General features: G+C 40.0%; 1 protein-coding gene across 5 annotated transcripts in view; it reads left to right on the top strand.

Moving 5' to 3' along the window:
* LOC132828042 (aldehyde dehydrogenase 1A1-like) overlaps window positions 1–12,499 on the top strand; it is a 105,416-nt gene extending 92,917 nt beyond the window's left edge. For all 5 annotated transcript variants that reach the window (XM_060844969.1, XM_060844958.1, XM_060844978.1 and 2 more), the window contains 4 exons: window positions 4,774–4,938; window positions 8,136–8,293; window positions 8,683–8,757; window positions 12,230–12,499. In XM_060844969.1, coding sequence (XP_060700952.1) covers window positions 4,774–4,938; window positions 8,136–8,293; window positions 8,683–8,757; window positions 12,230–12,302 — 471 coding nt within the window. In that variant the 3' untranslated portion in view covers window positions 12,303–12,499. The remainder of the gene's footprint in view (window positions 1–4,773; window positions 4,939–8,135; window positions 8,294–8,682; window positions 8,758–12,229) is intronic.
* Window positions 12,500–17,018: the final 4,519 nt, after the last annotated feature.

Raw genomic sequence — 17,018 nt, 5'->3', positions numbered from 1 at the left:
ACTGGAAGATTTATAGTTATGCGTTTAGTGTGAACAGATGTAACAAATTTTGCTGCAGCATAAGAAAATTACTGAATTGTGTTTATATCGGCAACTTACCTTCGCTTGTCATCTTTTCATGATACTTTGATTCATAAGCTCACAAGAAACTCAAAGTGCTACTTTTGTTAATGTTCATTAAACAAACACTTTCATCAGATCTGATTATTTAGGCTCTTGTACTCAGACTTTATGATGCACTTAAAACTTATAGGGAACTTGATCCTCACCACCTTCGCTTCAGTCAAACTCATTGTCATGTGTGGTGTTGCATTTGAAGATAGGTCACTGGAAGACGATAAAAGTGAGGAACCTTCCTCGGCAATTTAGGAGACAGAAGTCATGAAAAGTTGTTGCACTGTACTTCCGAGGGAAGTGAGAATGACAAAGCAGTCTTCAGTCAGTAATCTGTTGCTGGCAAGATGTCATCAAGCTCACCAAGTCCCACATCAAAAATATCATACCTCCTCACAAAATGCTGACTTGTCTCACAATTACAGTGCTGGGTTTAATGGAGGGGAAGCCTCTGTTAGAAAACAAGGACAGCAAGTATTCGAGAAATATAGTAGGACAGGTATCATCTGCAGAGCGGAAAAACAGAGTCAATGCATCAAGTCCAGTAACCCCTCAACAAACTCTATTGGCCTTAGTTTGTTACCTATTAGGTACATATGAGGTGAAATAAGAGTTTGGGGCACATTAGAATTAGATTTTATTGTCATGTGTACTCAAGTACAGAATTACATGAGTACACTGAAAAGAGTACAATATTGTCACTCCTGGCACCATCTTAGGTACAAAAGGCACTGAGGTACGAAACCATTGATACAAAATAGAAAAATAAAACAAAGTTACAAATTCAACATTGCAGTTCTTCTAAGTATAATCTATTAAAGAAATATAGTTAAAAGTTCAACATTGCAGTCCTTCTATAGACATGGACCTACAGTTGCTCCATGCTGGGCTCACCAGGATCCACCACCACCACCAACCTCCCCCACCCCCCAATACACCACTGGGCTGAGTGACTCACTGGCGAACACCATCTGGACACACTATCTGCTTCACCGCCAAGTGCTATCCAGTCTCACCATCTGCTTCACTGCCAAGTGCCATCCAGGCTCCCCACCCACTCCTTCACCAACCCTCACTGATTCGCCAGCCCCAGCTGCTGCCACATTCTGGACTCTGATGCCAATGCCAAGAGCACCATTGCCTGTATGACTGAGCCCTCTTCAGAAGGTAAGTTAAATTTTAAAAAGCCACTTAAAACTTGAAAAAAGAAAAGAAAAGGAAAAAGAGGAAAAGCGGATGGAATGGATGAGATGTCGACTCAAGGACTGAATGCTATAAACTTCTTAGATTGAAGAAGAGATTTAAGGTTCTTAACACAGTAGTGTGCATGTCTTAGGGGAACTGAGTGGCCATAATATAAGATATCAAATAAGAAATTTGACTTGTTAGCATCTTTTTTCAGTACCTTTACCGAGTTCCAGTATGTAATTATGATGCACACATCTGCTTGCAACATGAAACATGTCAGACAGCAGATTGATATAGTCATATGTGCACATGCTGTGAATCTCCATCTGAAGTATGCAGGGCAAACAAATCAGAATGTCAATCAGTGTGCAATTATATTTCATTTAACGGTGTCATCAACAATTTATAGATTAGTATCTGGTTGATTTATTTTGGTAGTTGCTTTATTTCATTTGTTATCTCGTGCTTTTTATAGTTTCATCAAATTAAAGCTGAAATAACTCCACAGAGGCCAGTATCCCATCAACAAGTCACAATTTTGTGAATTCTATTAAAGACAGGTTCTGCAATCATTAGTACAGCCACACCGGTATCAAACTCCATTAGACCCAGATGACCATTTTACCAGATGTTTATTTTGATTGGTTCTGATTTAGATATTGTTCAGCAATTTAACAGCTCTAAGCCAGATGTAGACAGGCTTTTCAGAGAATGCAATCTCCTGGATACTGGCCTATTAGGTCTCTTACTCAATTCAGGCCTAGTGGGACTCTTTTGCTGTCTTGAGTCCAAATACCAGCAGCAACTACAATGGTCTGCCGACCTGGATCCTGAAGAAAATGTGAACTGTTTGGCCAAGGCTCGTTTATGGGTTTTTCTATGGTCTGACCTGAAGTCCCCCTCTGTTCAGGATATGTCCTAAAGTCCCCCTCTGTTCAGGCTATGCAATTGCCTTCACTCAAGTAGTGTTCCCCAAATTCAGTCGGACAGGCAACAGTGTCCACTTCTGTCGGTATGCCCTGTAATTTATATGCTCTACTTACCACATTTTCCATTAATAAAGCCAATTATTATCGTGTTTGAAGTCCAGTTGGGTTTCAGTCAATAGAAGCTTTTGCATGCTTACATCATTAATTCCGCATACCAAATAGTCTCTTAGCATCTCATTAAGGTTTAAATCAAAGTCACTTGCCTCTGCCAGTCGTCTTAACCTAGTCAAAAATCGTGACACAGAATCTCCTCATTCTCGAACTGTCAAGTAAAACCAATAGCATCTCAGTATTAATGGAGGCTTGGGGCTGTAGTATTCCGTAACTAAATCCATCAACTCTTGAAAGATTTTAGTATCTGGTGCTTCAGGAAATGTTAGGCTCCTAATAACCAAAAAAGCTGTGGGTCCACAAGCTGTCAGGGAATTGCTCTTTATTTTTCATCTGCCCCAGTATCATTTGCCCGGAAAAAACTAACGCATTCTTTCCTCACACTGGGCCCAGTCTTTGATGGCAGCATCGAGTGGGTCCAGTTTCCCAAATAATGACATGATGCCAGAAATGCTTACCCCAATTCAAAGCCAACTGTTGTGAGCCAATTTCTTCAGGAGCAGCCTATCACTGAGCCACCCTTTATTTGTATGTGTGGTGTCTTTTTGACACTACTGCTGCTTCCTTAGAGCCAGCTCTCAGAGTGAACAGAACCTCTTTCACTCCTGTTGATATCTGTCAGCCAGGGCACCCTGATTGAACCAGATTAACAGCCCCAATTAAGGACTCCTATGAGGTCCATGTGGCTGACATTGTTACAATCACTACAAAACCAACGAGCCAACGCTCCTGCCTTACCTTCCTGATATTCACTGCTTGTTGAATGGCACAGGCTGAAAAGAAGTTTCCTTCTCATTCAGCTGCTTGAGCAATTTGTCAACTAATTCTTTCATCAAGCCTTAGCATCTAGAAAGTTCCTGTCCTTTTTGATTACAATGTCACATCACAACACAGCTCAATGTGTTCTTAAAATATGTATGTATGATACCTGGGATTTATTTCCAAGAAAATGGTAGCCATTTCTTTTTTTGTTCATTCATGGCATGTGAGTGCCACTGGCTAGGGCAGTATTCATCCCCACTTTTTAATTTCCCCAAAAGATGAACTTGAGCTCCCTCTTTGGTTAGCTGCAATCCTTAAGTTATAGGGACACCAATAGTCTTGTTAGAAAGGGATTTTCAGGGTTTTTACCCAGAGACACTAGATGAACCACAGTAGAATTCCTTGTCATAATGGTCTGTATCTTGTAGGGGAACTTGCAGGTGGTTGTTTTCCGATGTATTTGCTACCCTTGTCCTAAGTAATAGAAAATACTAGCTTGGAACTTGCTGTTGATGCAGTCTTGGTTAGATACTACAGTACACTTTGTAGCCACTGTGTGTCAGTGGCGAAGGGAGTGAGCATTGAAGGGGGTCAGTGGAGTGCGAACCAAGCAGGGTGCTTTGGCTTTGTTGGTGTCAAGCTTCTTGGGTGTTGTAGGAGTTGTGCTCATCCAGGCAAGTGGGGAGCATTTTATCACACACCTGACTTGTGCCTTGAAGATGGTGGACTGGCTATGGAGAATCACAAGGTAAGTCACTTACCAAAGAATTCTCAGCCTTGGTCCTACTCTTACATGGGCCATCTAATTTAGTTTCTAGTTTCAGGTGATGTTGATAGTGGGGCACTCAGTGATGGTAGTGCCTTTGAATGCTAAGTAATATGGTTAGATTCTTACAGATTGGAGGGGGTCAATGTCTGACATTTACGTGGCATGCATATTACTTGCCACTTAGCAGCTCAAGTCTGAATGTTATCTTGGTCTTGCTAGATACAGACAAAAACTGCTTCAGTACGCTCACAAGCAGCAGTCTAATAACAACTTGATTTGTTTCTGTGATGTTGCTTCGATAAATGTCGGCCAGAACAATCAGGATGATGCCATTTTCTTTTTTGAAATAGAACCTGTTATATTGAGCTGAGATTTAATCTCATCCAGAAGACAACATCTCTTTTAACTGGTATGGGCTCGATGGGCCAAAGGGACTGTTTCTGTCTTGTAGATGTCTATGACTTTATCAGTTGCATAACATACCTCAGTATAGTACTGGAATGTTCACCTTAATATTTGTACTCACATGCAGTAAAAGCACTTGGACCTAAATCTTCTGGCTCAGAGCTGAGATTGCTACCTACTCAACCTTTACTTATATGCTTTGTATTTGTCAAATATTTGAATTGTGGGACTTCTACAGAATGGGTGTTCAAATAAGGCACAATGCATTCTTTTCATTTTAATTTAACTTTCATGTAATTGGTATTTTTGTATAAAATGATCCAGTACAAAAATTCACCTGATATTAGAAAAATGCTCATTTATGCGAATCATAATATCACTTTGTTTTCAAATGTAGCCATTTATTTATAACATTCATATGATAACATTTGACAGATTGACAAAGAGCAGTATGATAAAATTCTCAGTTTAATTGAGAGTGGGAAGAAAGAAGGAGCCAAGCTGGAATGTGGAGGTTTGCCATGGGGAGATAAAGGCTTCTTCATACAGCCAACAGTCTTCTCAGAGGTTACAGATGACATGCGGATAGCCAAAGAGGAGGTAATGTTGCTTTGTACATGCCAGCTTCTCATACAACTACATAATTCAGACTTGGAGTCTTAAATAATTCATCGGAAATGGCAAGGTCATTATTATTTTGTTTCACAGAAGAAGTATTCGCTTTCAGCACCCATTGTAATACCTATTGTCAAATGTCAGTAGGAATACTGGCCTTGACTGAGGTTTGATTCCAGTGTGCCCTCAATAGGCATGCTTCCCTAGCTCTCAAACAAGTTGATAAAAAACAGAATTTCCAAATGGTGGAGTGCTCCGTGTTGTGGGAGGAGAGGCTGGCACTGTTCTATCTCGTAAAAGAAGCAAACCTCCTGGCACGATCCCAGGAGATCACTTAAAACAGCTATAATCTCTATAACCCAGATCACTCAAACTAATAAGAAAAAGCAAACTTAAAAACTGGGAATATTATGAGAAAAATTGAATTTCACTTTTTTTGCTAAAACTACGATATCTCCACATTAGGTTACATTTTTAAACTTCAGTACAACTTCATTATTTAAGATGATATATAAAAACAGGCTGATTAATGGTTTATATTACCAGTCTGTATGCAATCAGTATTATTGTTAATGTTTAGAAGTCTGACTACAGTTACTCAACTTATTTTTCTGGAGATCTGTAGTTGACTTGATTTATTTGCTTGTTGTAACAGGCGATTTTTTTTAAACGCCATTGATAATTTTCCCTTGTTTTTCAATTATTGCTGCATGGTTATAGAAGGCAAGAACTCAAGCTTGTATCACTCTATTGAGTTCCATATTTGTTCAAGTCACAATTCAACAAAGGATAAGTTTGGACAGTATATGTTAGCAGACTGATCATTAGATCTTAGTGAAGAAACTCTTCATAATGGGAGCCACTGTATCATGGCAAAAATAATAGTACCACTGAGAAGTCATGAATCCCACCCCAAACATAGCTGTTCCCATTTTTCTTTACAGGCACAGGAATGGGGTTGGGAAGTAGTCTACATTTGTGTATTTTATATATAACTTTGTAATTTCTGATGAAGGGCTTTTGCCCGAAACATCGATTTTACTGCTCCTCATATGCTGCCTGAACTGCTGTGCTCTTCCAGCATCACTAATCCAGAAACCCATCTGCAGCTCCAGTAAAGTGGAATTCTGATAGCCTTGGAGTTTGAAGCCTAAAGTGTGCTGTTCAGACCAGATAAGAACAGGCCTGAATTTTATGGATTCAGTTGAGCAGCCATTTTAGAGAGACAAGTTACCCCTGTGTATCCTAGGATACCTTCAGCAGAGGTAAGAGGCACGGTGGCTCAGTGGTTAACACTGCTACCTCACAGCACCAGGGACTCAGGTTTGATTCCAGCCTCAGGCGACTGTCTGTGTGGAGTTTGCACATTCTCACCTTGACTGCGTGGGTTTCCTCTCGTGTTCCGGTTTCCTTCCACAGTCCACAGATATGCAGGTCAGGTGAATTGCCCATTGTGTTTGGTGCATTAGTCAGAGGGAAATGGGTCTGAGTGGATTACTCTTTGGAGGATTGGTGTGGACTTTTTGGGCCAAAGAGCCTGTTTCCACACTGTAGGGGAATCTAATCTCATCTTTGATAGAGGTCAGATGCCCTGTGGAATTGTTAAGAGCAGGCGTGAATGTACATATAAATGCATAAACCCATTACTGTTAAGCTCATTAGAACTGTCAATAATCCTGTCGAAATTAAGTAGCAAAGCTGCATACTCAAATGGCGTTTTGTGAATGAGAGTGGTTTTCTTTCCAATATAGTTGTCTACAGTAGGCACAGAAATTTAATTCATCTAATCTCTGCATGGGAGTTGAGGTCTTTCCGTGATGAATGTTAGGTGAGTTGCCATGTTAGATGTTGAGACAAAAGGTAGGGGAATGGATTGGCATGAGTTGGCATTAATTGGTCGTGATTTGGAGGTGGCAGTGTTGGATTGGGGTGTACAAAGTTAAAAATCACATAACACCAGATTATAGTCCAACAGGTTTATTAGGAAACACTAGCTTTCAGAGCACTGCTCCTTCATCAGGTGGTTGTGGAATATAAGTATTCTCCGAAAGCTAATGCTTCCAAATGAACCTGTTGGACTATAACCTGGTGTGATTTTTAACTTGATTTGTCATAGTAGCTATGAAGGGCATGGGAATGGGTGAAATGACAAATGTTGGCCTGAGGTCCCATGTGGGATTTGGGGGGCATAACTTGGTAATTGAGGCATGGAGGAACACGGGTGTGGTAGAAGCATGAGGTAGAATGAGTTGACATGGAGAAGGAATGGGCAGAATGGAGAATGAGAGAAGTGTTTTTTTTAATTAAACTTCAATATTCTGCTGGTGCACTGAAATAGTCTTGTGCAGCCTCACTGTGCACCAGACAACTCCCAATCTCATCCCGGAGTCCCCAGAAGACATCCAACGGTTCCCCACAAATTGGAACGAAAACTCATCATGCTGGTCCACTTTTTTTCCGGGTCAGTTTGTGAAGTGAAGACATGCCACCACTCCCAGTTCTGAACTCGCAAACCAGAAGCAACATTCTCAGCCTTTGAAGTGGCTTCAGCTATTATTTGCTATAATCACTGTTACAAATGGATATTGTTTAATGTCACTATGTAGTAGAAACATTGTTTGCCACAGAAATGAGATTTGCCCCAATGTGAAAATTAGATGCAGTGAAATTATGTGCAATTTCTTTTTGATTGCGTTTATGGTGTCACTGTATATAATGACCAAAACAGTTCAATATTCTTTATGCAAGTGTTTAAATGGCATTATTTGGATTTTGAAAAAGCTAAACTGGCATAATTCATATAACAATGCTTTTAAATATGATTGATTTTAAATATGAAAGATTTATGCTACAAGTGAATACATTACAAATATTAATAAAGTTGATGTGTGTTAATTCTTAAAACAAAAGAAGAACTGGCGGTACTGGAGATCTGATATAAAGAAAAACAGAAATTGCTGGAGAAATTCAGCAAGTCTAGTGGCACCTGTGAAAAGAAAACAAAGTTAACATTTTGAGTCCAGTTCTGATGAGTGGCCAGTGGACTCAAAATATTAAGTCTGGTTTCTTGTCAAAGATACAGCCAGACCTGCTGAGTTTCTCCAGCAATTTCTGGGTTATTTTGTGAATTAATTCTTGTCTTCTTAACAATGTTTTTCCTCTTTCTATATAAAAAAAAATAGATCTTTGGGCCAGTGCAACAAATTATCAAATTTAAAACAATAGATGAAGTTATCAAAAGAGCCAACAACACCCACTATGGTTTGGTTGCTGCTGTTTTCACCAAAGATATTAATAAAGCATTTACTGTTGCTTCAGCTCTTCAAGCTGGGACTGTGTGGTAAGCATTTTTTGAATTTACTTTTTACATACTGTACAACCTGGATTATCCGAACATCAATTATCTGCATTTTGGATTATCTGAACAAGATCTCAAGGCCCCGTAAAAATGGCATTAGGCACCTAAGCATTCAGGTATTAGTTAAACGGCATTCTGGTCAGAATTGGCAGATTGTATTGTCAGATAACCGAAGAATGTTTGATAACTGGCACTCAAATTATTGCTTGTTTACGATCAGATTGATTGTCCGAACGATCAGTTATCGGAACAAAATACTCCCCATCTATCTCGTTCGGACAATCGACGTTCTACTGTACATGGTAATATTTCAATGAACTGGAAGTTCAATTGCATTGATTGCATTGCTAAACATATCAATATTTCAACAGGGTCAATTGTTACAATGCCATGCACGTTCAGAGTCCTTTTGGGGGATTTAAAATGTCTGGAAATGGTAGAGAAATGTAAGTATCATTGAAAAAGATTTACTAGTTAAGACTGAAGCACGTGTTTAGTTCAATGTCATTGCATGTTATAAAATATATTAAATTTATATAACAGAAATTAATTAAATGCACATTTGTGGAGAGAGTGATGTAAATATATTTTCTGCTTTGAAGCATCATGGGTCCTACAGAAAGATGGGAAAATTTGAAACTACTGAGAGAAGAAAATCAAAGATTAAAGTTCAGATGAGAATTACGTTAATTTTAACAGGAAATTTATTTGTTTAAAAGGCTTATGTCAATCCAGCAGGCAGGCCATTATCAGTGCTCTTAATGCACCCAGCTATGGTGAATCAACATTAATCTACACAACATCACAAGTATGTGAACATGAACACATTTCTCCTTAAAGGGATCAATGTACATATTTTAACTTGGAATGATTATACATAATGCTGTACATACAGAGGTGCAGCCTGTCAGACTTCAGTGGCCGTAAGACAAGCGCAGAAAATATCTGCACATGCACTGCTGATAAGGGGCTGAGGAAAGCGAGGTAGACCCTGGCAGGGACAGGGTCCAAGGTCAAAATGAGAGGTGGAGCAAGGGACATGGGTTGACTTGCATCATGGGCAAGGAGAGAAATCTCCGTTTGTCTGATTGATGCATTACTTTCCCTACAAATTCTAAACGAACTTTCTTCCTGCAGTGCCATATTTGACACTGATGCCTCTTTGCATTGCTTGCCAAAGATGTCAGCCTTTCTTTTGCTCATGTGGACTCTGTAAGCTACAATTTTTAAATTACCACAATCCTTAAATGACCACTCATACCTATATATATGGCAGCGACATTTCACAGCGGCAGTGATGGAGAGCTCTACTTTCACCTCAGAGGTGGGAAACTTGAACTGGTTCTTATTTTGTTTGTGAAACACAGATCTGGAGGGAAACTGATTTAAGTTCAGATTTTCTGCAGGATTGAGCCCTTATTGACATAGAGAAGAGTTTCCTTCATATATTTTTAATCAATTTTCAGATACGTTATCACACACCTCTTGAGCAGATGGGACCTTAACACAAGCTTCTTGCCCAAAGCTAGAGACACATCTCCAATAAGATACAATCTCACCACCATGCCTTGTTACTCAGTGGCATTACTATCATTTAATCCCCCACTATCAATATGTTTGGATTTATCATTGATCAGAAACTCAATCGGACTCTTCACATAAACACAGTGGCAAAAAGAGCAGGTTAGAAACTTGGATTACTATGGAAAGTAATTCACCTCCTGACTCCCCAAAGCCTCTGCACCATCTACAAGGCACAAGTAAGGAGTATGATGAAATATTCTCCACTTAGCTGGATGGATGCATCTCCGACAACAGTGTAGAAGCTTGACACCATCAGAACAATGCAGCCTGCTTGATTGGCACCACATCCACAAACTTCCACTCCCTCCGCCACTGATGCTCAGTAACAGGAGTGTATGCTATCTACGGCAGAAATTCCCCAAAGATCCTTAGCACCTTTCAAACCCACAACCACTTCCATATAGAAGGACAAGGACAGGAGGTATATGGGAACATCACCAACTTCAAGTTTCCCTCCAAGCCACTCACCATTTGACATGGAAATATATTGCCATTACTTCACTGTCACTGGGTCAAAATCCTACAATTCCCTTCCTAAAGGCATTGTGGATCTACCCACAGCAGGTGGACTGCTGGAGTTCAAGAAGGCAGCTCACCACCACCTTCTCAAGGGCAACTAGGAACAGGCAATAAATACTGGCTTCACCAGCATTGCCCACATCCTACAAATTAATAAAGAAACTCTGCCACAATAGCCTTAAACAATACTAAAATGTCTGAATGACAGACTATTTGTGCAATTGCAGTAGTTGGATTCAAGCCCATTACTCCAAAGAGCCTGGAACCTGATTCCAGCACACTAGACCATGCAGCCACGTTACCTAATGGGACTTTGTGTCTGCTCAGAGTCATTTATGGCTGGAATGGGGGGTACATGGAGCAGATGAAGTGTATGGGTCATTCAGATCCTTCAAGTCAGTCAATACGATGCTGTTTGTTATCTTGTGGAAGAGATCTGTGGTCTGTGCCAAAGCTTTCCACTTCAACAGAGGGAAACAACATCTCAAAGGGGAGCCAGATACCTGGTATCCAAGGTAAGGCCAACCCTCATCTCATTGATGTCAATCTGGATCTAAGCTTGGAAGTCATGAGGGAGAGGAGAGAGGTCCTCTTTGGGAGGGATTATAGAAGGTAATAATGTTACTTCTCTGTTCAGTATGACCTCCCTTTTCTCCAATTCCTTTCACCTACTGCTGAGGCACTTCCCCCAACAAACTGCTCATTCCAGGATCTCACCATTCTCAGGATCTGTACCTCTCTGGAGGGTCGGGTAATGGAGGTTTGAGGAAGGGTCTCCCTTTACAAGTCCTCTTTCCCTCAGTGGCTCTCTTCTAGGGCTTAGACCCTGCCCCAAGACCACCATACTTGATTTCCAGTCTAAAACTGCTTTCCTTGCCCAAGCTGCGATGCTGTCACAATTGACCTGATTTGGAGGGGAAGCAGGATTCCTATCCACTCACACCCTGAATTTTGCCAGTGTGTTGAAATCATTATTCTATTCAGCGCTGGTATTTTAAAATTACTTCCATTCCCATCTTTTGGTGGGGGGTGCCAAACTTTCAGCTTGTAGGCTGCCAGGACATGTAAGCCAGCAACAACAAAAATTATTAAAGGGATTTCTAACAAGGCAATTGTCCCCAAATAATCTCTGTCCTAATTCAAGATTTTGAAAGTGTTAACATGGTTGTTTTGACTTTAGATCACACTATGCAGATGGAACCTGAAATTAACTTGCACAAAAAGTTACTATAGTTTTATCTTAAGTCTTCTGTTGTGAACAAAAATCCACCAATCCACCACAATAAATGCTCACTCCCTCCATCACCAATATGCTGTGGTAGCAATGTATACTGTCTGCAAATTGCCCTGCACCAACTCACCAAGGACTCTTTGGCTTGGCATTGACTATTTTGAAGGACGAGAGGGTGGGAACAACACCACTTGCAAGTTCCCCTCCTCACTTGGAACTGTATTGCCATTACTTCACAGCCACAGGGTTAATATCAGGAACTCCCTTCCAAATATCATTATAGTAACTACACGGTATAGACTACAGCAAAGTTGGCTCATCAGTACTTTCTAAAAGGCATTTAAGTATGGGCAATTAATGCTAACTTAAGCAGCAGTGCCTCCACCCAATAATAAAACTCCCTGTCTCCCCTTGAGGGAAAGAAGCATTTTCATATATTGATAAAAAGCATGTATTCCTATAATTAAAGCTGCAAATGCCTTTATATTTCTCTTGCTTTTGGAAAACTCCTTCCTCAGTTATTTCCAAGTACAATGAACACAATTATTTGAGCAAAATTGCTGAATATTATTCTTTTTGTCTAGGGGAGAATATGGTCTCCAGGAGTACACCGAGATTAAGACCATCACCATCAAAATTCCACAGAAGAATTGCTAAAATATTCTAAATTAAAATGTTTTATGCCTGAAGAAATCGAAAAATCTAAAAGCCTCACCTTGTTGGGATGTACTCAAAGTCGAACGTAATGTGTCTGTTTCACCCGTGTAGTTTATCAGTTATGAAGGCCTATATTTTGCTCCAGAAAGTATAAATAATGTATCAAAACTGTATGTACCTCTTTGTGTTACACAGCAGTTCAGAAATGAAAAAAAAGTTTGGCAAATATTTAGTTTGGATTTTCTTTTCTTCATAACTTTTGAGGTTTTAGTCATTTAAAAAAGACACTTAGCTCAGCTGACTCCATCAACCAAAATAATGTAAGTTCCATTTTTTTTCATGCACTTATTTTCTTCTTTTGGCAACTGTCAAGTTGCTCTGAAATTGAGTTATCAAATGATATCCTACAGATTGTACAAAAAAATTGTTCCCACTATTTTTTCAATCATTTCTGATAGTTAGAAAATTGTATAAATGGTGCCAGAGTGGATTTAGTAAGAGGTAAATGCATTAATTTGAGATAACTGAACAAACATGAAGCAAAGTCAAAATGAAATTTTTCAGTGAGAACAATGAGATCTCCACTACAATTCAACCATACTATGAATGAGAGAGTTCACTAGTTTTTTAAACTCCACTTAAGAAGACTTGCATTGTATAGCACCTTATCATGACTCTCAGAAATGTATCAAAGCCCAAGGCATGCAATGACATTTTTTGAAGTGCAGTTATGTACATCACTAAAATCTAACATAAGTTATCCTCTAGAACATCAGTTGTTGTGATAAACACAGCTATCGGTTGTAAACAATGAGATGGGTCGACATTAGCTTGATAGCCTGACGCAAAATCGACATAAGTACAATAGACGTTACTTCGCATTTTTTTTCTTCTCACCTTCCTATTTTGAAATTAAGACTGAGTATATTGAGTTCAAAATATCTCTGGTTGTGAATTGATAACTTCTATATAATTTAATGGAGATTTATCTCTTGCATATTTCTAGTATAATCACAAGTATATTCTTTTATAATATATTTTCAAATTTAGTACCAAAGGAAAACGATAAGATCTCACCAAAGTGGAACATAAGCACCAGAATTTCTTTGAGATATGTCCTGCTCTGTCACCACAAATGCAGCCAACATTAGGGTTTTTGCCTAAACATTGGACAAGCCTGAAACAATATCTACGTTTTGACACATAATTTCACTGCAAGACCCTATAACTGAGTTTGGAGTGAGATTGCTTCTTATAGAACCATGGAACCATAGTATAGAACTGAAGGCGTACTTCACCAGTCATGATCTTGCCAGCAGTCTGCAGGCTAGTTGAACTTGTTTCATATTTCTGCCACTTCCCATATTCGTACAAATTTTGTTTCTTTTCAACTCTCCATTAAAAGCCGCAAGTGAATCTTGCTCCACCTCATTCTCAAGTAGTCAATTCTAAATCTTATCTTGCATGAAAAGGCATTTCCTCGCATCACATGGGTTCTTTTGCTGTTCTCTGGTTCTTAACCGTTCTGCCAATGTAACAGTGTCTCTGCATTGGCTCTGAATGAACCTATCATGATTTGGAACACCTCTATCAAGTCTCTTCTCAAGCTTCTCTTGTCTAAGAAAAATAACCACAACTTTTCCAATCTATCCACGTAGCTGACATCCCTCATTCCTAGAACTGACTAGTAAATCTTTTCTGTCATTTCTCTAAAACTACCATTCTACTATAAAATATTCCCAGAATTGAACACAGTTTTCCTGTAGAGGCTGAACCAGTGTTTTATAATGCACAAGTTCCTTGCTTTTGTGCATTATGTCCTTATGTATAATAACAAGGATTCCATATTTATTCTTAGCCATTAGCCTGCTCTGACATCTTCAATGATCCAGAGACATAAATCCCCATCTCTCAGTTCCTGTACCCCCTTTATTTTACTTTCCTCTTCCTTATTCTCTCCCAGCAAAATGCATTACCTCACATGTTAACCATTCCAGTAGCTTGTCTATGTCAAATACTATCCTCCTCAAAGTTTGCAATGTTTCCATGTTTTGTGCCATCTGCAAATCTTGAAATTGTACTTTGCACATTGAAGTCTATGTTATTAATTTATGCCAAAAAAGATCAAAGTTTCCACGGCCAATCACTGAGGCATCCTACTGTGTCCCTCCCTCTAGTCCGATAAATGACTTTTCACCTCTTTCTTGTCAGTCAACCAACATTGTGTTTGTGCTACTATTGTCCCCCCACCTCCTTTTCTTTGACAACATCCTACTTGATTAGCAAGATGATTATGTAACACTTTATCAAAAGCATTCTAGAAATTCATAACATACTACATTAAATGCATTACCATCATCAAACAAACCTGCTTTCTTACCTAATCAAGCAACTGAATCAAGTTAGTTAAATTCAATTTTCTTTTAACCAGTCTGCTATCATAGCTCTCTTGTCAGTTAGTTTGGATGGCTATTTCATAACATTAAGTAATAGTAACTGTGTGGATTCAATTCCCAATCCACCTGAGGTTACCATGAAGGTCTCAGCATCTCCCCTCAGCTGAGACCTGGTGACCCTCAGCTTATATCACCATCAGTTTTCTCTCTCTCTGTAATGTGACAGTAGCCTAACGGTCTGCTAGAAGTATGATGACTTTCCTTTCTACAACTCACTTGGGAAATGCAATGATAACTGAGCCACATTATTCTCTTGCTTGTAAATAAAGTTAAATGTTTAATCAAGTTACTCAGTTTCCCTGTCTGTTGGACTCAAGTTAACAAAAACACTGGCCAAGTATTGGTACTTCGTAATAAACTGCTATTTATTCCAATGGAATCAAGTCTAACTACAGGCAAACAAACTATGATTTATCAACATATGACTACAATGTCTGAAATTCTAACTCCCATCTTAAACCCTACAGATACATGCAGGCTACATAAACAAACATGTATGTTCTGGGTAGAGGGAAAGGTACTGGGGAAATGTATTTCATGAGCATCAGTTCACAAGATTCAAGAAGGAATCCCTTCTGTTTCCTAAGTCCTTCTGATCTCTGTGCTTTTTAATATTTCCAAATTTTATTTTCAAATCTTCGCAGCACAATTGGCACAGGAATGTTCAGTCTTTCAGTCAGTGGTGACATGTAATAGCGACTGCTGGGCGAGGATAGCTAGTTTATGTTCCAAGTTTTGGTTACTTCATTGCACAGAGAGAAGGAGAGACCCCTGCTCTATTGTGATCTGATGGTTTCTGTTCTGTATTATTCACACTCTCTGTTCATCTGCTCGGAAGCCAGGGAGTTATCATCCTGGAGGTTCCTTGACTCCGTAACTGGACCTGATTGCACAAATCAGTCAGCAATCCATCTCTGGCCAAAACTTGCTCTGCACATACCCACAGTGCCATGATATCCTGCAAAACTTCCCGTTTGTTTGTCTGTAAACACAAGTGTAAACTCACAGTGAGTTCCAGTAACTTTTTTTAAAATTGCAGTAAGTCCTTCTATGTTCCTTGGTAGAAAGCAATCCATTGACAAATTTGAGGAGAAAGTGAGGTCTGCAGATGCTGGAGAGCAGAGTTGAAAATGTGTTGCTGGAAAAGCGCAGCAGGTCAGGCAGCATCCAAGGAACAGGAGATTCGACGTTTCAGGCATAAGCCCTTCTTCAGGATTCCTGAAACGTCGAATCTCCTGCTCCTTGGATGCTGCCTGACCTGCTGCGCTTTTCCATTGACAAATTTGGTCCACAATCCAAAATAAAGGAAAATATAAAGTAGAATCTGTTAGAGGCCTGTTTGCTGTGGCCTATGATGAGAAATCTGAAAGAATTGTGAGAGAAGTCCAATGCCTATCTAACTGGCTGCCAGTTCCAGGCATTGAGATGAGCTCCTCCAAGCTTCCGTCTCAGATACTCACGAACAGCAGCTCGGGTATGCTCCAGTGCATCAGCCACATGCTCTGCTCATCAATGGATGCTAGCACCAGCCACTCAGAACCCTCATGGCACCTCTCCTAAGGATATTTCTGCATTTTACACTTGTGTATCAGAGCAAACCAACAACTAATGTGTAATGCTGCTGTAGGGGAACTTGTGAGCAGACACATTGCACCCTGCTTGCAGACTGAACAAGGCTGCATCTCAAGGCTGCTTGCTTGCTCCTTTAGTGTTCACTCATTCAGCACCCCCCTGCCTTGCCTTGCCATGCTGTGATGCCTATGCCATGTCATGCCTTTTAAAGCATTGGCATTTCAGCCTGTGCACACCCAGTGCTGCTGTATTGACTTGCCGTTTAGTGCAGACACAGAGCCAGGCTGATTGTCATACTTGTCAATACCAATTAGTCCAACTCAGCAAGAGGTCAATCTGACACCTATAGCATGTGCAGCTACCTGCATGGTAAACATACTGCAAACAGATAGCCATGTCCGAAAGTATCATGGTGCAGGGGGTGCAGAGTTTGTGGGGTGATGGGGAAAAGATAGTCCTCTGCTAAACTAAGGAGTCTGCTCTTGGTCAAGGGGTCTCAGCCCTGTCAAGGGTGAGTTCCACACAGAGTCCAGGGGCTCAGTTGTTGGCTTGGGGTGTTCAGGAGACATGTATGACTATAATCAGAGAGTTGCCTATGGTCACTTCACTAGGGGCATCGCAATCAGTCAGGGGAATTGCATCCCACCAGATAGGGAGCTAAAAGCACAATGACCAGGGATCTGCCCTG

Source organism: Hemiscyllium ocellatum, chromosome 2 (assembly GCF_020745735.1).
Source record: "Hemiscyllium ocellatum isolate sHemOce1 chromosome 2, sHemOce1.pat.X.cur, whole genome shotgun sequence".
Classification (NCBI taxonomy): Eukaryota; Metazoa; Chordata; class Chondrichthyes; order Orectolobiformes; family Hemiscylliidae; genus Hemiscyllium; species Hemiscyllium ocellatum.
The sequence above is the reverse complement of the archived record's forward strand: the minus strand, read 5'-3'. Positions and strand labels throughout refer to the sequence as shown.